The sequence below is a fragment of the Saimiri boliviensis genome, chromosome 7 (genome assembly GCF_048565385.1).
Source record: "Saimiri boliviensis isolate mSaiBol1 chromosome 7, mSaiBol1.pri, whole genome shotgun sequence".
In the NCBI taxonomy this organism is placed as follows: domain Eukaryota; kingdom Metazoa; phylum Chordata; class Mammalia; order Primates; family Cebidae; genus Saimiri; species Saimiri boliviensis.
The window spans coordinates 100,017,800-100,040,900 of record NC_133455.1 but is presented as its reverse complement, the minus strand read 5'-3'; the positions used below and the strand labels follow the sequence as shown (position 1 = coordinate 100,040,900).

The following is a 23,101-nucleotide window of genomic DNA, read 5'->3' as shown; positions in this document are numbered from 1 at the left end:
ACACATCTAGAAGGTGCCATCAATGAATCAGAACTGGGCTCTCAGCAGGCACCAAATCTGCCAGCACTCTGATCTTGGACTTCCAGGCTCCTGAACTGAGAAATACATTTCTGTTGTTTATAAGTTACCCATTTTATGGTATTTTGTTACAACCCAAATGAACTAAGACAAGTGGTTTAAAAACAACACAAATTGGGGGGCCCCAAGATGGCTGAGAGGAGGCAACACCAGAATGCGGCTCCCAGTGAATGAGATGCAGAGGGCTAGAGGATTTAACAATTCTAAGCTAGGTGCTGGGTTTTTTTCGGTGGGACTGGTAGGACACTGAAAATAATAGCCCAGGAAAGGAGCTGAAGCAGGGTGAGAGGCACCCAGAGAGGGCAAACCAAGACAGGGCAGGATAAGTCCCCACCTGGAACATGCAGCCGGCTCGGTGGTTCGGGGACTTCACCCCCTTGGTGCTCCGATTCGGATCCTGTGCTACCTCATCCCTCCTGTGACCCAAGGTCCATGAGATCCCTGCCAGACTGAGGGGTGCCATGGGTTGTTATGCAAAGCTGAGCAACAGCTTCCGCCTGGTGCCAAAAGTTGGCACGGACCTGGGTGGAAGTTCGGACTAATGACAGTGGGATGGACCCATCCCACAGAAAGAGGCGGAGTTGAAAGCAGGGAAACAGGCCATAAGACCTGGCAGGCCCCATCCCCACAAAACTTAAACTGAAGCCCATGCACTAGACAGCTTGGCAGCAAATACGCCAGTTTGACCAGGAAGATGGAGCATGGGGAAGGAGAGATGCCACTGGGAAGGTGGGGATAATCTCACCTGCAAACAAATTCCAGGGGAGGACCACCCACCCAGCAGCCTGACTGAATATGAGGCAGCCCAGCATTGTCTCTACAGGCCAAAAAAGATATAGCTCCAAACTTAACAGAAAGGACATCTACTCAGAGATTACTCCCAAAATCATCAACTTCAAAGATCAAAGGGAGAAAAATCCATGAAGATGGGAAGAAACTAGCACAAAAGGATGAAACCATCAAAGACAAGAACACCTCTTCTGCTCCCAGGGATCACAACTCCTCATAATCAAGGGAACAAAACAAGACATAGAATGAATTTGATGAATTGCCAGAAGCAGGCTTTAGAAGGTGGGTAATAACAAACTTCTCTGAGTTAAAAGACCATGTTCTAACCCAATGCAAAGAAACTAAGAACCTTGAAAAAAGGCTAGATGAAATGTTAACTAGAATAGCCAGCTTAGAAACAAACATAAATGACTTGATGGAGCTGAAAAACACAGCACGAGAACTTTGCGAGGCATACACAAGTTTCAACAGCCGAATCAATCAAGCAGAAGAAAGGACATCATAGACAGAAGATCAAATCAATGAAATAAAATCAGAAGGCAAGATTAGAGAAAAAAGAGTGAAAAAAATGACCAAAGCATCCAAGAGCTATGGGATTATGTGGAAAGACCTAATCTACCCTTGATCAGCATACCTGAATGTGACGGGGAGAATGAATCCAAATTGGAAAATCTATCCAAGAGAACTTTTCCAACTGAACAAGGCAGGCCAACATTCAAACCCAGGAAATACAGAGAACACCACGAAGATATTCCTCTAGAAGAGCAACCCCAAGGCACATAATTGTCAGATTCACCAGGGTTGAAATGAAGGAAAAATTTCTAAGGGCAGCCAGAGAGAAACATCAGGTCATCCACAAAGGGAAGCCCATCAGGCAAACAGCAGATCTCTAGGCAGAAACCCTACAAGCTAGAAGGGAGTTGGGGCCAATATTCAACATCCTTAAAGAAAAGAAATTTCAATGCAGAATTTCATATCTGGCTAAACTAAACTTCGTAAATGAAGGACAAATAAAATACAGACAAGCAATTGCTGAGAGATTTTATCACTACAAGACCTGCATTACAAGAGCTCCTGAAGGAAGTACTAAACATGGAAAGGAATAACCAGTACCAGCCACTGCAAAAAGGAACCAAATGGTAAAAAACAATGATGCAGTGAAGAAACTGCATCAACCAACATGCAAAACAACCAACCAGTAACAAAATGGTGGGATCAAATTCAAGCATAACATATTAATGTTGAATGTAAATGGCCTAATGCCCCAATCAAAAGACACAGACTGACAAACTGGATATAAAGTCAAGATCTACTGGTGAGCTGTATTCAGGAGACCAATCTCACATACAAAGACTCACATAGACTCAAAACAAAGGAATGGAAGAAGATTTACCAACCAAATGGAGAGAGAAAAAAAAAAAAAAAAAAAAAAAGCAGGGGTAGCAATCCTAGTCTCTGATAAAACAGATTTTAAACCAACAAAGATCAGAAGAGACAAAGAAGGGCATTACATAATGATAAAAAGATCAATGCAACAAGAAGAGCTAACTATGCTAAATATTCATGCACGCAATTCAGGAGCACCCAGATACATAAAGCAAGTTCTTAGAGACCTACAAAGAAACTTAGACTCCCGCACAATAATAGTGGGAGACTTTAACACTCCACTGACAATATTGAACAGATGAGACAGAAAGTCAACAAAGATTTCCAGGACTTGAATGCAGATCTGGAACAAGTGGACCTAATAGACATTTACAGAACTCTCCACCCCAAACCCACAGAGTACATATTCCTCTCAGCAGCACATCACACTTACTGTAAAATTAATCACATAATTGGAAATAAGTAACTCCTCAGCAAATGCACAAGAACAGAAATCATAACAGTCTTTCAGACCACAGCACAATCAAATTAGAACTCATGATTAGTAAAAGCACACAAAACTGCACAATCACATGGAAACTGAACAACTTGCTTCTGAATGATGAAGAGATAAATGAAATGAAGGCAGAAATAAAAATGATCTTTGAAACCAATGAGAATGAATACACAATGTACCAGAATCTTTGGGACACAAAGCCGTGTCTAGAGGGAAACTTAGAGCAATAGATGCCTAAATGAGAAACAAGAAAAGATCTAAAATCAGCACTCTATCATCAAAATTGAAAGAGCTAGAGGAGCAAGATCAAAGCTCAAAAGCAAGAAGAAGACAAGAAATAACTAAGATGATAGCAGAACTGAAAGATAAAGACACAAAAAACCCTTTAAAAAAACAATAAATCCAGGAGCTGGTTTTTTGAAAAGATCAACAAAATAGACAGACTGCTAGCTAGACTAATAGAAAAGAAAAGAGAAAAGAATCAAATAGATGCAATAAAAAATGATGAAAAGGAGATCACCACTGATTCCTCGGAAATACAAAATACCATCAGATATTACTACAAACAGCTCTATGCACATAAACCAGCAAATCTGGAAGAAATGGATAAATTCCTGGACACTTGCACACTCCCAAGACTAAGCAAGGAAGAAGTCAAAATCCTGAATAGAACAATAACAAGATCTGAAGTTGAGCCAGCAATTAATAGCCTACCAACCAAAAAAAAGAGTCCAGGTCCAGAGGGATTCACAGCCAAAGTCTAACAGACATACAAAGAGGAGCTGGTACCATTCCTTCTGAAACTATTCCAAACAATCCAAAAAGTGAGACTCCTCCCTAACTAAAGAGACCAACATCATCCTGATACCAAAACCTGGCAGAGACACAACTAAAAAAGAAAACTACAGGCCAATATCCATGAAGAACACTGATGCAAAAATCATTCATAAAATACTGCCAAACTGAATCCAACAGCACATCAAAAATTTTATCAACCATGATCAAGTAGGCTTCATTCCAGGGATGCAAGCTGGTTCAACATTTGCAAATCTATAAACAATCCACCACATAAACAGAACAAAAGACAAAAACCACGATTATCTCAATAGATGCAGAGAAGGATTTGGACAAAATTCAACAGCTCTTTATTCTAAAAACTCTCAATAAACTAGGTATAGATGGAACGTATCTCAAAACAATAAAAGCTATTTATGACAAACCCACAGCCACTATCATACTGAATGGGCAAATACTAGAAGCATTCCCTTTAAAAAACTGGCATAAGACAAGGATGCCCTCTCTCACCAGTCCTATTCAATATAATATTGGAAGTTCTAGCCAGAGCAATTAGGCAAGAAAAATAAATAAAGGACATTCAATTAGGAAAATAAGAGGTCAAATTGTCCCTATTTACAGACAACATGACTGTATATTTAGAAGACCCCATCCTCTCAGCCCAAAATCTCCTTAAGGTGATAAGCAACTTTGGCAAAGTCTTAGGATACAAAATCAATGCACAGAAATCACAAGCATTCCTATACACCAACAACAGACAATCAGAAAGCCAAATCATGAGTAAACTCCCAGTTACAATTGCTACAAAGAGAATAAAATACCTAGGAATATAACTAACAAAGGATATAAAAGATTTCTTTAAGGATAAACTACAAAGATCAAGGAAATAAGAGAGGACACAAACAGATGGAGAGACATTCCATACTCATGGTTAGGAAGAATCAATATTCTGAAAACGACCATGCTGCCCAAAGTAGTTTATAGATTCAATGCTATCCCCATCAAGCTACCTTTGACCTCTTCACAGAACTGGAAAAAACCACTTTATACTTCATATGGTACCAAAAGAAGCCTGTATAGTCAAGACAATCCTAAGCAAAAAGAACAAAGCTGGAGGCATCACACTACCTGACTTCAAACTATACTAAAAGGCTACAGTAATCAAAGCATCATGGTACTGGTACCAAAATAGAGATATAGACCAATGGACAGAACAGAGGCCTTGGAAGCAATGCCACAGATCTACAACCATCTGGTCTGTGACAAACCAGTCAAAAACAAGCAATGGGGAAATGATCCCCTTTTTAATAAATGGTGTTGGGAAAACTGGCTAGCCATATGTAGGAAGCTGAAACTGGACCCCTTCCTTATGCCTTATACAAAAATAAACTCCAGATGGATGAAATATTTAAACATAGAACTAACACCATAAAAAGTGTAGAAGAAAACCTAGATAACACCATTCAGGACATAGGCATAGGCAAGGACTTCATGACTAAAACACCAAAAGCAAAGGCAACAATAGACAAATGGGATCTAATTAAACTTAAGCACAGCAGAAGAAACAATCATTAGAGTGAACCAGCAACCAACAGAATGGGAAAAAATTTTTGCAGTCTACCCATCAGACAAAGGGTTAATATCCAGAATCTACAAAGAACTAAAGCAGATTTACAAGAAAAAAACCAAACAAACCCATTCAAAAGTGGGCAAAAGATATGAACAGACGCTTTGCAAAAGAAGTCATATATGCGGCCAACAAACATGAAAAAATGCTCACCATCACCAGTCATTAGAGAAATGCAAATCAAAACCACATTGAGATATCATCTCACACCAGTTAGAATGGCGATCATTAAAAATCTGGAGACAACAGATGCTGGCAAGGACGTGGAGAAAAAGGAACACTTTTACACTGTTGGTGGGAGTGTAAATTAGTTCAACCATTGTGGAAGACAGTGTAGCAACTCCTTAAGGATCTAGAAATAGAAATTCCATTTACCCAGCAATCCCATTACTGGGTATATACCCAAAGGATTATAAATCATTATTTTATAAAGACACATGCACACATATGTTCATTGCAGTGCTGTTTACAATAGCAAAGACCTGGAACCAACCCAAATGCCCAATGATAGACTGGATAAAAAAAAAAATGTGGCACATATACACCATGGAATATTATGCAGCCATAAAAAACGATGAGTTCATGTCCTTTGTAGAGACATGGTTGAATCTAGAAACCATAATTCTCAGCAAACGAATGCAAGAACACAAAACCAAACACTGCATGTTTTCACTCATAGGTGGGTGATGAACAATGGGCACAGGGAAGGGAACAACACTAATTGGGCTAGGTTGGGGGGGTGGAGGGGAGGGGAGAGGATGGAGAGCAGCGGGGAGGGGATGATGGGGAGGGATAACACCTGGAGAAATGCCTGATGTAGGAGATGGGGCGGGGGGCAGGAGGATGGAGACAGCAAACCATCATGGCATGTGTGTACCTACGAAACAATCCTGCAGGATGCAGGATGTGCATATGTACCCCAGAGCTCAAAGTAAAATAAAAAAAGAAAAAACATAGATAGAAGAAAAAAACACACAAATTATCTTACTGTCTAGAGATGAGAGGGTTCAAAATGGCTAGTTAGGATGCCGCTGATAGGATTATATTTCTTTTGGAGACTCTAGGGAAGAAGCTGTTTCCTTGCTTTCTTTCAGCTTCTAGAGGCCACCTCCATTCCTTAGCTTGTGGTCCCTTGCTACATCTTTAAAGCCAGCAGCATGGCATCTTCAAATCTCTGACAGTGACATTCCCGTCTTCCCTGAATAAAGACCCATGTGATTAGATTAGGCCCACATGGATTATCCAAGACAATCCCTCTGTCTTCAGACCCCTAACCATATCTGTAAAATGCCTTTTGCCATATAAAATAACATTTTACCTGAAGGTTTTGTGAATTGGGCTATTAATGTCTTTAGGGGGTCATTATTCTGCTTTCCACATACATTTAAAGTTAAACACCTATCAGGCTGCAAAAGTCATATTTGAATTGGGCTTGCATTGCCCCAAAGGCTATGTTCTTTTACATCATAATACATTGCCTTTTATATCCCTCACTTATTCAATATCGTTACTATCCATCATGCTGTCACAAACAGAAAAACCCAAGAAAAGTGGGATACAGGTCATTGAGAATAAATAATTTTATAAACTTTTGTTCTTTCTTGTAACTTTTCATCAGTAGCTGTTCCAATAAAGCAAAATCTGATAATATATTGCTTTTATACTACTCAGTTGAGACATTCCCATCTATTGAGGAGTAATGGGTAACTTGAAGGGGCTTTTTTCTTTCCTATTATATCCAGTCAATTAGTCACCAGTTTCTGCCTCCTAATATAGACTCAACTAAAAAAATTATATGTTGAAAAAAAGAAACAAATTTATTTTCCAAATGAAATTAAGATTATTCTATATGTGTGCTTCTTTTCCTCACACTGCAACTCTCTAGGGATCATGTAAATACACATCACTGTATCTTATATATGGTATCAGCTATTTAACACAAGGTTGCGTAAGAAAGTAAGCACAATGATATGGCTTAGAAGTCATGAGATTCACATAGTTTAATATAAAGCTTTTGTGATAACTGGAGAGATATTTTGTCACATTTCTCCTTTCATAATTTGTGCTCCAGCCATCTCAAATTTTAGGTGTTTTCCCAACTCTGCTGTATATTCTTTTCTCTCTGGGCCTAACTGAAGAAACTGGAAGACTTCCTTCAACTGGAAGACTTTTTCCTTCACCTCAAATGCCTCCCTTTATTTTTTAAAAACATTTATTATATATTTTAAGACAGTCTCACTCTGCTGCCCAGGGTGTATGATCTTGGCTCACTGCAACCTTTGCCTCTAAGGTTCAAGCAATTCTCCTGCCTCAGCCTCCTGAGTAGCTGAAACTACAGGTGCATGCCATCATGCTGAGCTAATTTTTGTATTTTTAGTAGAGATAGCTTTTCACCATTTTGGTCAGGTGGATCTTGAACTCCTAACCTAAGGTGGTCCATCCACCTTGGCCTCCCAAAGTGCTGAGATTACAGGTGTGAGCTGACATGGCTGGCCTAAATGCCTCACTTTATTTAGCTAACTCTAGCTGATTTTTCAGGTGGTAAATTTGATTGTAGGTACTTTCTTGGGAAAACTTCTTCTGGGTTAAGTACCCTCATTAGCTGCTCTCCTAATAAATTATTCTACTGCCCTTCACAGCTTGTTACAATAAGTCATGCATACCTACTTATTTTTCAGTTTTTTATTAAGTTCCTTAAAGGAAGGGACATTACTGTACACTAAGAGTCCACCTGGCATGCTGGCTGAAAGTTACTGAATTTGTAAATATTTGTCAAAGGGTAAATGATTACGTGCATCTTTAGAACTCCATGATCTTACTTTCAGTTTAGTTTCCACAGAAGGAGAAACTTACAGCAATGTAGAAACCAAGAGATTGATATGACTAAACGATGTGACTAACACAGAAATACCATGCCACTTGATATTTGATCTTTATATTTAAAGTAGTTTTTATGTCAGATCTTTCAATCATGGGTTCTATCGCTTACTGTGAACTTAGTCATGTTAGTTAGTCCCTCACCTAAAAGCTCATCTGAAAAATAAAAATTATGTCAGCCTCATTAGTTAGTTATGCCAATTAAATAAGAACACATATTTAAATCTCATATTAATGTGTCTGGAGCATAGTAAGCAGTAATAGGCTGCAGTTTTATGTTGTTATGCCAGGACAGTAATAGTAAAAGTAATATCTTTAGTTTTGCTGGGAAGTCCAAGATTAGTGTGGAAATTCCAAGATAATGTGAAATCTATCAAGGTTTATCTTTTGTCCCCTTTAAGCTAAAAATAAAATCATAAAAGGATGTGAAAACAATAAGCCTGGCAGTTCATATCCACTTCTGTGTATGATAATATAACTGGAGAGACATTAAACTCATGCTGAGAACAACTAGAAGAGCTAGATTTAAAGAAAAGGGACTCCTTTAAGGTACTGGAGAATGTTCAAGGCAACTGGAAGGGGAGCAAAGATTATGGGAAGGAGCCACGGAGAAGCGAGTCAGCATTCCAGGAGCCACTCTTCTTTTATGGGTATGTTGGCAGTGGGTCAGATGCTGAGATTCTGGGCAGAGGGCTTTAGTTATCACGTATTTTTTGGGGGGGAGAGAGAAAAATCTCTTCCTAAGTACTTAAAGGGCCAAAATCCCAAAGAGGAGAGAGGGCCAAAGAAATCAGAAGAATTTTGCTCTCAAACTATGTTCCAAATTATTAAATTTCACAGGAAAAGAGGTTAGAGAATATGTGAAAAACAGACTTCAATTTTTAGCAATCACACATTGTTCAGGAAATAAAATCAAATTCGGGTTCCAACAAAGAGAAGCAGCTTTAATAAAAAACAGGTTCTCGGCCGGGTGCCGTGGTTCACGCCTGTAATCCCAGCACTTTGGGATGCCAAGGCAGGTGGATCACCTGAGGTCGGGAGTTCAAGACCAGCCTGACCATCATGGAGAAACCTCATCTGTATAAATTAAAAACAAACACAAACAAACAAACAAACAAACAAAAAACAGGTTCTCAGATGGAATTACTAGAAGGCTTTATCATACATGCTAGGACAAACTAGAAATGAAATAGTAAAGAAAGAGATATATAGAATCTTACAGAAACTGAAATTCAGGCCTAACTCAACATTGTTTCTATTTGATTAAGGCAAGAGTTGTCCAATCTGGAACTTATTTCTCATGGATAAGCAGGGACTGTTGTATAGAGTTCAAAAACAGGGAAAAGAAATTTATGGTGTCAGAGTTAAGATAGAGATTATATTTGGGGTAATGAGCATTACAGGACATGAGCTGGGCACGTAGAGTGTATCGTTTTATATGGCTTTATATCTTCATCTAGGCACTTGTTACATGGTTGTGTGTGTGTGTGTGTGTGTGTGTGTGTGTGTGTGTATGTGTTTGTGTGTGATTTATTTATTTATTTATTTGAGATGGAGTTTTGCTCTTGTCACCCAGGCTGGAGTGCAATGGCACCATCTCAGCTCACTGCAACCTTCACCTCCCCGGTTCAACAGATTCTCCTGTCTCAGCCTCCCATGTAGCTGGGATTCAGGTGCTTGCGACCACGCCTGGCTAGTTTTTGTGTTTTTAATAGAGACAAGATTTCACTGTATTGGCCAGAATGGTCTCAAATACCTGACCTCATGATCCACTCACCTCAGCCCCCCAGAGTGCTGGGATTCTACATTACATTTTTAATAAAAGCTTATGATTTGTGCAAGGTACTATAAATTATATTTTAGTAAAAAGTGCCCTTACAGGTATTTATATACAAGAAATTAACACATCTGACAAGAAGCTGCTACTGCTAAAGAGCCTCTGTGCTCCTGGATTATTCCAGAGAGAGCACAGAAGCTGCATACCCTTCAGGCCCATTTAAAAAACTCTGTTGTAGCAGCCATAGCAGCAACTTCCCAAAATATCTTGCAAATTTCTGCTTAGTTGGGATTATGGCTATACTCGTGATTGGACTGCCACAAATCTCTAATTTTCAGTGCTGAGGACCAAGTTTTTTCTTTGAATCATCGTTGGAGAAAGGAGCCACTGCTGAGTGAGGAGGGTGGGGAGGGAAAGCAAGGCAACTATGGAGGGAGTTGGGTCTGCGCACCACAATCTTGGCTTAATCATCACTCTACTACAGGGGCATTTTCTTAACTCCCGGACTCAGTTAATTTCCTATTTCCTGTGTTTTTATAACACTTTTCTCTATATATGTGATATTTCAATGATAAAAAACACTCTCAAGCACTCTGAGTCTTTCAGATACTAGAGGAAGACAAGGTGGGTAGCTCTTTTGAAAGCAAGGTATTTTTCAAATGAGTGTAAACTCTTGGGAATAAATTTTAATTTGATATTAAAATTGCTGTTGTCTTTACTTACCTAACATTCATTTCCTCTGAGAGCCAACTTTTCCATTCAATAAATTCTATTTTCTATCATAACATTGCTTTGTGCCCCATATAATAAAATTATAGTTTTTAATAATAAAATAATTTAAAGTTATCAAGGATTATTTTCTCTTGTGACCAAAACACGATTAGAGAAGTAGCTTTAATATTTTTTCTTTTAAATTCTTACAAACACTAGTTTTTTTGTGTGTGATGAGCTGATTTTTTTTTTTTTGACAGTTTGTGCTTCATTTTTTTCCTCTAGTCTAGCTATTTAATTTAAAGGCTTGACATTTTGAGTTACTGTGGCAGTTACACACTGACACATTTTATAGTCATTGAGGCTTTTTCTTTTTGAATCATTCTTGGAGTTGAGAAGTTAAAGACTGTGGTTGAGATCATACTTGGAAACTGGAGGCAAAATGAATGACAGTAATAATGTGGAGAAAGACATTGTACCATGTAAATTGCTGGCAAACCCAGGTAAGAAGCTGCGCTATACAGAGTGAGTGTGGGGTGGAGTGGGAGGCTAGTGGTATGATGGGCTCACACAGGAAAGGGGCTGAACTAATAAAAAGTTTTCCAGGATAAGAGATGGAATGTGGGAGTCCATAAATTGGTTTATAATTTATGTAAAATACGCATATATTTATATTCCCAGTCCTAACAAGTAAGGAAAGAAAGATGTAAGACAATGAGATCAGGTTAAGTTTATGACTGAAAATAAAAATAATTTCACTAAAAAAATTACACAAACTCTACAGTGTTACTCAGATACAAGATACTATCATTATCCTTTAGGTAGAAAACCTATCATGGAAGCTCATAAGAGAGAAAAGGTAGAAAATGGTATGTAAAGGACATTTACAAATCAAAAAAGTAAACAAAGGTTGAAGTAAAAGCTTAGTAGGGCATTCTAATGGAATTATCTTACATTGGATGCATTGGAAAAAGAAATACATATACACATTATGTAAGTATGTATATTTGAAGCTTTTTTTTAAATAAAAAGCTTTACTTGAAGATTTGTGTGATGATTTAGTAAGTGAAAAAAATGACCATTGCCACAGCCAGAGAAAATAAAGCTTTTATAACTTAGGACTTAAAAGTTTGGAGTTTTTTCCCCCTCTACTTAAAAGGTAATTAATTTAGAGAAAATAACTTGGGGGAAAACAGATGAACTCTAAATGTTGTTAAATGACATCAATTATTTCTTCATTCATTGGGTATTTTGAACATTTTATACCAACCACTTTGAAGTATTTGTCAGATAGTTCCAATGTCTCTGTTCCAATATCCTCCTTGGCTTGTGCTGTCTTGCCCCATGCAAGTTGACATTTTCATGGTTCTTCATATGCTGTGTAATTTCGGATTGTAATTTGAGCATTTTGAATAAATATTTAGTTAGACGGGATCTTATTTAAATTTTGGAATGTATTGACACTACTGTTTTAGCAAGCAATCACCCTGATGGGATAAAGACAATCTGGGATCTGGTTCCATTATCAGTTCCATTTTGAAAACCTTTGTAGTACTATTCAGATATGTCTTTCCTGTGCACCAACCAGGGTTGAATTTGGGAACTATGTAGTGCTTTATTCATTAGTTCAGGTCTTAAGATCTTTAGTATGCCAATTAGAACCATATCTAGGCATGCATAGGTTGAGGGACAGGTGAATCCAGGAGTTTATAAATAATGTTTATGGGTCTCTTTCTAAAGTTCTTTCCTCTTCACCATCTGACCAGTACTTTCAGGATCCCAGTGGCTTCTCCTTTCCATCCTCCAGTTAGAAATGTGGGGCTCCTTTTATTCTGATGTACCATACACTTCTGCAATCATAGCTGCATCTTTAAGCTCATGAGGCAGAAGGACAGTGAGGAAGATGAAGAAAAAAGGAAAAGATTTGTCCTCGCCGTCATGGAACCACAGCTCTACTAAATGGAAAAGATTGACGTTTCTCATGGTTTTGGATATTTTTTGTTGCTGTAGTTTCCACTACCCTCATCAGATTGCCTGAGGTTTGAGGTACATGAGAATGCAGACAAGAGAGAAAGAAAAAATAATGTGACATTTTCATACTCTATTTGAGGTAGGGGTTTGCTTTTCTGTCCCTCAGGCCGTACCTATAGTGCTTCTCCTGGGGCTTTCTATATTTTTTTGCAGACAGATGCTCAATTCTGTGTTTCTGGCTGTATTAAGTTCAAGAAACTAATATTAGAGGAGGGAAATTTAAATTCACCACTGATTTGATGGCTATTTAAATCTACATAGTCTTGTCAGATCTGCTGCTAGTATATCCTTTTTTTCTTTTGCTCTTTTTCTGTTTAAAGATCATATTTTTAGAGCCATTTTGGGATCACAGCAAAATTGAGAAAAAGGCAGTTTTCTTTATTTTCTCCTTGTTGCCACACATACATAAACTTTGTCTTAGTCTGTTTTGTGCTGCTATTACAGAATATCTGAGACTAGGTAATTTATAATAAACAAATTTATTGGCTCATGGTTCTGGAGGCTGGAAAGTCCAAGACTGAGAGACACACCTGACGAGGGTCATTTTGCTCATCATCGCATGGAAAAATTTGGAAGGGCAAAAGAGCATATGTATAACAAAAGGAGAGAGCAAGAGGCACCCAACTTGCTTTTTAACAAATCCAATTTCGTGATAGTAAACCCACTCCCATTATAGGAACATTATGACCTAATTACTTCTTAAAGGGCCCACTCCCACCTCTCAGCACTATTGCATTGGGAATTAACTGTCTAACACATGAACTTTGGGAGATGCATTCAAACCGTAACAGTCTCTAACATCAACATTCTTCACCAGCAGTACATTTATTGTAATTAATAAATCTACACTGGCATATTGTAATCATACAAAATTGATAGTCCGATGGGCTTACCTTTGTAAGTGACCTGACCTTTCTCCCTGGCTGCCCTTAATATTTTTTCTTTCATTTTGACCTTGGAGTATCTGATGATTTTGTGTCTTGGGGTTGACCTTCTTATAAAATAGCTTATTGGGATTTTCTGGATTTCCTGAATTTGAATGTTGACCTGTCTTGCTAGGTTGAAGATGTTCTCCTGGATTATATCCTGAAGTGTGTTTTCCAACTTGGTTCCATTCTCTCCGTCTCTTTCAAGTACTCCAATCAGTCATAGGTTCAATCTTTTTGCATAGTCCCATAGTTATTGGAGGTTGTGTTCATTCCTTTTCATTCTTTTTTCTCTAATCTTGTCTGTCCGCCTTATTTTAGCAAGATAGTCTTCAAGCTCTGATATTTTCTCTTCTGCCTGGTCAATCTGGCTATTGATGCTTGTGTTTGCATCATGATGTTCTCATGCTGTGTTTTCAGCTCTATTACATCATTTTTATTCCTCTCTAAACTAGTTATTCTGGTTAATAGCTCCTATAATCTTTTATTATGCTTCTTAACTTCTTCGCATTGGGTTAGAACATAATCCTTTAGTTCAGTGAAGTTCATTATTACCTACTTTCTAAAGCCTTTTTCTGTCAGTTCATTCATCTCAGCTTCAGCCTCATTCTATGCCCTGGCTGGAGAAGTGTGGTTATCATTTTGAGGAGAAGAGGCATTTTGGCTTTTGGAATTTTTAGTGTTTTTGCCTTGGGTTTTCTTCATCTTTGTGGATTTATCCACCTTTGATCTTTGAGGCTGATGACCTTTGAATGGGGTTTTTGTGGGGTCTTTTTGTTGATGTTGTTGTTACCTTTTCTTTGTTTATTTTCTAAGTCAGCTCCTTTGCTGCGGGTCTGTTGCAGTTTGCTGGGGTCCACTTTAAACCCTGTTCACCTGGGTATCACGAACGGAGGCTGCAGAACAGCACAGATTGCTGTCTGCTTCTTCTTCTGGAAGTTTCGTCACACAGGGTCACTGGCCTGATGCCAACTGGAACTCTCTTGTATGAGGTGTCTGGTGACCCTTGTTGGGAAGTCTCCCACCCAGTCAGGAGGCATTTATTTGTATGTGGGTGTCTAGTTGTTCAGCATCATTTGTTAAAAATATTATCTTTTCTTAATTGTATTGCTTTTGTTCCTTTACCAAAGATTTGTTGACTATATTTACCTGGGTCTATTTCTCTTTAGTCTACTACTCTGCTTTCTATCCTTGTTCATTAATTTGTCTATTCTTTAACCAATACCACATTGTCTTGATTATTGTAGTTTTAGAGTAAATCATAAAGTTAGCTAATATCAGTTTCTTAACTTTGCTCATCTCCTTCAGTAATGTGTTTGCTTTTCTGGGTCTTTTGCCTATCTATACAAACTTTAGAATCAGTTTGTTGATATTTACAAAATAACTTGCTGAGATTATTATTATCATTGCATTTAATCTGTAGATAAAGTTGGGAAGATTGATATCTTGGCAATATTAATTCTTTCCATGAACATAAAATACTTCTCTGTTTAGTTCTTCTTTGATTTCACTCATCAGTTTGTAGTTTTCCACATATAGATTTTGTACATATTTTATTAGATTTATACCTTTGCATTTTATGTTTTGAATGACGATGTATATGGTGCTGTATTCTCAATTAAAAGTCCATTTGTTTATTTCTGGCATATGGAAAAGTTACTGACTTTTGTATGTTAGTAACTCATCCTGCAACCTTGCATATCAGTAACCTTGCATATCAGTTCCCAGAATTTTTAATTCTTTTTAATTTTCTACATAGATGATAAAGTCATCTGCAAAGAAAGAGTTTTATTTCTTATTTTCTCATCTGTATACTTTTATTTTCTTTTCTTGTCTTACTGCATTATCTAGTACTTCTAGAACAATGTTGTAAAGTACTGACGAGAGGGACATCTTTGCTTTGCTCTTGATCTTAGAGGGAAAGTGTCAAGTTTCTCATCATATTTGAGGATGTTAGTTGTAGGTTTTCATAGATATTCTTTTTGAAAGTGAAGAAGTTTTTCCTTATTTCTAATTTACTGAGAGTTTTGTCACAAATCTATGTTGAATTTTATTTACTGAGAGTTTTAATCACAAATGGGTGTTAAATTTTGTTAATTTTTTTGTATATATTGATATGATCAAGTGATTTTTTTAGCTCATTAATGTTATGGATAATATTAATTGATTTTTAAATGTCAAACCTGTCTTGAATAGCTGAAATAAATTTCACTTGATCACATTATATAATTCTTTTTATACATCATTGGATTAGATTTGCTAATATTTCATTGAAGTTTTGCATCTATGTTCATGGAATATATTCACCCATAGTTTTCTTTTATTCTAATGTCTTAATCTGATTTTCCTATTAGAATAAACCTGGCCTCATAGAATGAGTTAAGAGGTATTCTCTCTGTTCTAACTTCCAAAACAAATTATAGAGAATTGGTATGATTTTTTTCTTAAATGTTTGGTTGAATTCACCATGAGCTTATCTTGACATGGTAGTTTCTGTTTTGGAAGATTATTAAACACTGATTCAACTTCTGTAGTAAATATAAACATATTTAGACCATCTATTTCTCCATGTATGAGTTTAGACAAATTATGTCTCTCAAGTGATTGAGCCTCTGTGTGGACATAGAACTGTCCATTTTAACATCCATGGGATCTGTAGTAATTGCTCCTTATTTATTTCTGGTATGAATAATTTTTGTCCTTCCCCTTTTTGCCTTAATTAGCCTGGCTAAAGCCTTATCCATTTTTAAAAAAAAATCTTTCAAAACCTAGTTTTTGGTTGTGATAACCTTTCTCTATTGATGTTCTATTTTCTTTTCTTTTCTTTCTTTTTTTTCTTTTTAAGAAAGAAAGAAAGATAGAGAAAGAGAAAGGGGGAGAGAGAACAGGAGTCTTGCTCTATTGCCCAGGTTGGAATGCAATCTAAAAATAGGTATTAAGAACTTCTTTTATGCTGATAATTGTACTTAACAGTGGAGACAGGAAGGAATAAGGGAAGAAAATAACAAACAAACAGCCAACCAATATTTCATTTAAATCTGTGAAATGCTATGCAAATGCTGAAGAGTGATTTACTTCCATTTATGTGGTCACTTTCAAAATAGGTGTAATGTGATACCGAAAAAAATGTATGTTCTGTGGACCTGGGGTGAAGAATTGTATAAATATTCACTGACATTAAAAGGATTTTTAACATAGGTGGATTAAATATCTACTATATTTCTTCCTGTTTTCTATTTGTTGCCTTTGTTCTTTGTTTTTCTGGTATTTTTTTTTTCATTCTTTTCTTTTCAGAGACAGAGTCTCACTCTATTTATTAAGCTGGTGCAGTGGTATAATTATAGCTCCCTGTACCCTTGAACTCCTAGGCCCAAGTGATTCTCCCATCTGAGTACTGAGTAGCTGGTATTGCAGGCATGTTCCACCAAGCCTGGATGATTTTTATTTAATTTTTGCAGAGACAGAGTCTTTCTATGTTGCCCAGGCTGGTCTTGAACTTCTGGCCTCAAATGATCCCCCTGCCTCAGTGTCCCAAAGGGCTATAAGTGTAAGCCACTGCACCCAGTCTTGTCTTTCATTCTTTTTCTGCAGTTGTAGTTTTTAACTTAGCATTTATAAAGTTTCATTTTTTTCCCATTCTTAGTATATTGATTATATTTTAAAAATTTGTTTTTAATAGTTACCCTAGTGTTTGCAATATACACTCATAACTAATGTAAGTTTGCTTTCAAATAATACCATATCATTTCACAGGCACTGTGAGTACCTTATAATAAAAAAAAATCCTAATTCTCTGCCTTTATCCCATGTATCATTTGTTATTTATTTCATTTACATACATAAGCATATAAATATATATAAAAGATATATAAGCAAACATAATTAAACATATTGCTACTATTGTTATTTTGAACAAATTGTCATCTGTTAGATCAGTTAAGAATAAGAAAAATAGTTTTATTTTACCTTCACTTATTTTTTACATTCTTTTTAACATAATTCAAGTTTCTAATCTGTATAATTTTCTTTCCTTTTTAAAACATGCATTTAACTTTTTTGTTTTTTGGTATGACAGGTCTACGGGCAACAAGTTGTCTCAATGTTTATCTAAAAATGTGTTTGTTCTCATTCACTTTGAATAATTTTTTTAGTGAAAGAATTCTAAGTTGATGAGATTTTTTGCTCTTAACACTTTATTTTTTTCCACTCTCTTCTTGCTTTCATGATTTTTGAGGAGAATGTAAATGTCATTTATGTCATTGTTTCTCTACATGTAGAATTTATTTTCCTCTGGATTCTTTTATGATTTCTTAAATCTTTGATAAAGGGGGCACAGGAATATATGTAAACCCTGAATTTTTCATTCAGTATCTCTGTCAACTGAAACTGATAAAAACTAAAATCTACTGATTAAGAAAAATATCTTGGGAGACATCAGTGTAAAGCTTGCTAATGTCTCTAGTATTGAGGGGAATGTTAGAGGAAAATATGCCTATTTAACTAAGGACAAACTTAGAGAAATGAACTAGAGGTGTGAATTGTATGTAAGAGAGTGTGTAAGAATGGGTTTCCAACAATTAACTTTATAAGAGGTTTTATATAACCTAAGACATTTTGAGATATAACACAAAAACAGGAAATTATACAATAAAAATATATAGCTTGATTAATTATTATAATATAAACACGTTTGTTGACTACTGATATGGCCTGGCTCTCTCTCCAACCAAATGTCATCTTAAATTATAGTTTCCATAGTCCCTACTTGTCATGGGAGGGACCCAATGGGAGATAACTGAATCGTGGAGATGGTTACCCCCATGCTGTTCTCGTGATAGTGAGTTTTCATGAGATCTGATGGTTTTATAAGGGGCTTTTACCCCTTTGTCAGGCACTTCCCTCTCCTGCTGCCACGTGAAGAAGGACATGTTTGCTTCCCCCTCCACTATGATTGTAAGTTTCCTGAGGCCTCCCCAGCCATGCAGAACTGTGAGTCAATTAAATCTATTTCCTTTTTAAATTATCCAGTTTTGGGCAGTTCTTCAGAGCAGTGAGAAGGGACTAATACAACTACTAACATTGTCTGAGAAAGATCCTTGTTATGTGGCTCAGAAGCACTCCACGTATTCTTAAGTATTCACCCTCCTATCTTCCAAGAATAACACATTTGGCCTCTAGAGTAATCACTTTATCATTTCAGTTTTGCCTTTTTTTTCTCCAAAACAATGCCTTTTCAGTCTATTTTTAATCAATAGATCACCTCTTAATATCTTTAAAAAATGTTTCTTTACATTTTTAGACAGAAATCGGGATGATTTGCTATGTTGAATGTCCAACAATTTGGATTTTGTTTATTTCATCCCTGTGGTTTAGTTGATATGATACCCTCCAATTAAAAGGGTAACTTCAATATGGTAGCTGGAAAGTTAAAATCAATTGTTTTAACTTTGGAAAATGATTAAACTCTGGAGACAAAATAGTAAGTTCATAAGATGACAGGTCAGTTGCATCCTCCAGTGAAAAGGGAAGGAATTAAATAAAAATAACATTTTGATAGTTAATGTTTCTGGCAGTATTGTGTCTGTATTTAATTTTAAAAATGTTTTTCAATAATCTTTTCCCAGATTATCTGCATTCAAAAGAGCACTGTAGTAAAGCTACCTTAAATTGGTGCTTATTTTTCTTAATTGTGTTTCTGACAATCACACTGTGTGGAATGACTATTACTTTAAGAGGTAAGTGAATTGTAATCTTTATTTCTCTAGAGATAATTATACTTGTAAAAAGAAGATACGGCATCTTAATAATTTTGTTATTCTTTACAGCTTTTAATATATTGTCTCACTAATTGAGTTAAACTCCAATAACTTTTTAAGTGGCATCAAAAATTTTAATTACATAAATACGGTTCCATTATTCCAAGTTTACTGAAGTGATCAGAGTCTTCAGAAGATACAACCAAATTGCCAGTTATATTATGCTTAAATTTACATTATTACTAGGTCTTTTATTGTGTAGTTTTACCTAATATCTTTTCACTCAAGAATTCCATTTTCAATTAAGTGATTTCAAAGGCATTGCTTCTGATAAAGGTCATACCAAAATAGAGTTGTAGAAGTCTTTGTAATGTATACAAGTGTGTTTATGCTTGAATGGAGTAGTACACCCCTTGTCTGTGGGGCATATGTAGACACCTGAAGATGCAGATAGTTCTAAATACAATTGCCATCAATTGGAACATGTTTCTATTCAGGTCTTCCATTCAGAAATGTAATGCCATTTTTATCTTAACTGAGCACCTATAACTTTCAGTTTAATGTGCAATAGCAAAACTATCATGAACTTCTTTTTCTTTATTCACAATTTCACAGACAGAAGATTCATTCTTACTTTAGATCTTAGCAATGTCAACATACTATTTTTTTTTCTAATTAAGCTGAGAATTTTTATCTTTTCATTTTAAGGAAGCACTATATGGCTTCCTTTTGGCATACTTAAACTGCAAGCATTATTACTTTCGTGCCTTGGGGCTTTTATTAAGGAAAATATGGATTACTTGAACACAGGAATCGTGATACTGTGAGAGTCAATTTGATTACAAGATGGCTACTAAGTGACTAATAGGTGGGGAGTATCTACAGCATGGATATGCTGGACAAAGTGATGCTTCATGTTCTGACATTTTATCACCCCACTTAGAATGGTGCACCATTTAAAATTTATGAATTATTTCTTTTTAAAATTTCCCATTCAGCGCATTAGATCTCAGTTGACCATGTGTAACTGAAACATCAGAGAGCCAAACTACAGGCCGGGCGTGGTAGCTCACGCCTGTAATCCCAGATCTTTGGGAGGCCGAGGCGGGTGGATCACGAGGTCAAGAGATCGAGACCATCCTGGTCAGCATGGTGAAACCCCGTCTCTACTAAAAATACAAAAAATAAGCTGGGCATGGTGGCGTGTGCCTGTAATCCCAGCTACTCAGGAGGCTGAGGCAGGAGAATTGCCTGAACCCAGGAGGTGGAGGCTGCGGTGAGCCAAGATCGCGCCATTGCACTCCAGCCTGGGTAACAAGAGCGAAACTCCGTCTCAAAAAAAAAAAAAAAAAAAAAAAAAAGAAAGCCAAACCACAAATAAAGGAGCCTACTGTATTGACCAACGATTCATTATGTGTTCTTAAAACAATATATTACTTAGGATATAGGCTGAGAAGATCAATGAATAGAGGACCAAATCATTAATCTTAATCTGCATTATAGGACAAATGGACCTAACAGATATTTACAGACTGTTTCATCCAACAACTGCAAAATACACATTCTTCTAATCAACAAATGGAGCATTATCCAGAATTTATCACTTGTTAGGATTTACAACAAGTCTGAAAAAATTTTTAGAAACTGAAGGCATATCCAGCATCTTTTCTGACCACAATGAAAAAAAACTAGAAATCAATAAAAAGAGGAACTTTGAAAACCATATAAATACATGTATAGTAAACCACATGTTCCTGAACAACCATTGGGTCAGTGAAGAAATAAAGAATAAAATATAGAATATTTTTGAAATTAATGAAAATGAAAATAAAACATACAAAAACCTGGTATGGAATACAGCTAAAGCAACACTTAGAGAGAAACTTATAGCAATAAATGCCTCCTACATCAAAAAAGTACAAAAACTTTAAATAAATTACTGAGCGATGTACCTTAAAGAATTAGAAAAGCAAGATCAAGCCAAACCCAAAAATAGTAAAAGAAAAAAAAAGGTTAGAGCAGAAATAAAATAGAAACTTGTAAAAGAAAAGATCAATAATACAGAAAGTTGGCCTTTTGAAATGATAAACAAGACTGACAAACATTTAGCCAGACTATAAAAAATTAAAAGACCCAAAAATAAAAATTAGAGATCCAAAAGGAGACATGACAACTGCTACCACAGAAATTCAAAGGATAATTAGAGATTTATGAGCAACTATTTGTCAATATCTTGGAAAATATGGAGGTAATGGATAAGTTCAGAGACACATATAATTTGCAAAGGTTAAATTCTGAAGAAATCTAAAACCTGAATAGACCAACAAGTAAGAAGGTAGAAGTAGTAATGAAAAGTCTCTCATTAAAAAAAAAAAAAAAAAAAAAAAGCCCAGGACCCGATTGCTTTTCTGCTTAATTCTACTAATCATTGAAAGAATAATTAATACTAATCTTACTCAAATTTTCCCAAAAAATTGAGGAGGAGGGAATACTTTCAAATTCATTCTGAGGCCAGTGTTACCTTGATACCAAAACCAGATAAACACACAACCAAAGAATACTACAGTCCAATATTTCTAATGAACTAGATAATGAAAGTCTTAAAAAAAACTAGTAAATTGAATTCGACAACAATTTGAAAGATATTTTTATCATGATAAAGTAAAATTCATCAAAGAGATGCAATAATAGTTCAACATATGCAAATCAATACATGTGATACATTATATCAACAGAATGAAGAACAAAAGCCATGTGATTATCAATAAAATTCAACATTCCTTCATGTTAGAAACTCTGAACAAACTGGGTATGGAAGAAGGAGATCAACATGATAACAGCTATATATTTCAAATCCAAAGCTTGTATCATACTGAATAAAGAAAAACTGAAAGCCTTTCTTCTAAAATTAAAAACAAAAGTGTCTACTTTCACCACCTTTATTCAACGTAATACCAGAAGTTTTACCCAGAGTAATTAGATAAGAGAAAGAAGAGGCATTCAAATCAGAAAGAAAGAAGCCAAATTATCCTTGTTTGCAGATGATATAATTTTATAGTAATGACAACCTAAAGGCTTCACCAAAAAAATTTTGGAACTGATAAATTTAGCACAGTTGCAGGATACAAAATTAAAATGTGCCAATTGCAAACAATCTGAAAAGGAACCGAAGAAAGTAATCACATTTGCAATCACTGCAAATTAAATACCTGAAAATAAACTTAACCAAAGAGTTAAAGTTCTCTACTATGAAAACAATAAAACACTGATAAAATAAATTGAGCAGGCCACACACAAAAAAATATTTAAATATTCCATATTCATGGATTGGAAGATCAATATTCTTAAAAGTTCCATATTACCCAAAACAATGTACAGATTCAATGCACTCCTTATTCAAATGCTGATAACATTCTTCACAGAATTAAAAAAAAAAAACAAAACCCTAAAATCTCAACAGACCCACAAAAGACCAGTTCCAGTTTTCTGCATATGGCTAGCCAGTTTCCCCAACATCATTTATTAAATAGGGAATCCTATTTTGTCCCATTCTGTGGGTTGTCTTTTCACTCTGTTGGTAGTATTCCTTGATGCATAAAAGCTATAATTTTATGTAGTTCAATTTATTTATTTTTCTTTCTTGACTGTGTTTTTGGTGTTGTATCTAAAGTATCCCTCTTCAACACGCCCACCAACTGTGTAAAAGCGTTTCTATTTCTCAACATCCCCTCCAGCACTGTTGTTTCCTGACATTTTAACGACAACCATTCTAACTGGCATGAGACAGTTATCTCATTGTGGTTTTGATTTGTCAGTGTTTTGAGCTTTGATCATTTTAATAAACGTGTAGAG

The 23,101-nt window shown here is 36.0% G+C and overlaps 1 protein-coding gene across 6 annotated transcripts in view; it reads left to right on the top strand.

The window, feature by feature from the left end:
• The first annotated feature begins 5,986 nt into the window (after nucleotides 1–5,986).
• The window catches only part of CLEC2D (C-type lectin domain family 2 member D), a 36,396-nt gene continuing 19,281 nt past the window's right edge, over nucleotides 5,987–23,101 (top strand). For 2 of the 6 annotated variants that reach the window (XM_003926673.3, XM_074403109.1), the window contains exons 1-2: nucleotides 8,609–11,039; nucleotides 19,118–19,228. In XM_003926673.3, the coding sequence (XP_003926722.1) occupies nucleotides 10,979–11,039; nucleotides 19,118–19,228 (172 nt within the window). In that variant the 5' untranslated portion in view covers nucleotides 8,609–10,978. Of the gene's footprint in view, nucleotides 11,040–17,462; nucleotides 19,229–23,101 lie in introns of those variants that run through there. The other 4 variants (XM_074403107.1, XM_074403106.1, XM_074403105.1 and 1 more) reach the window with 4 other exon arrangements.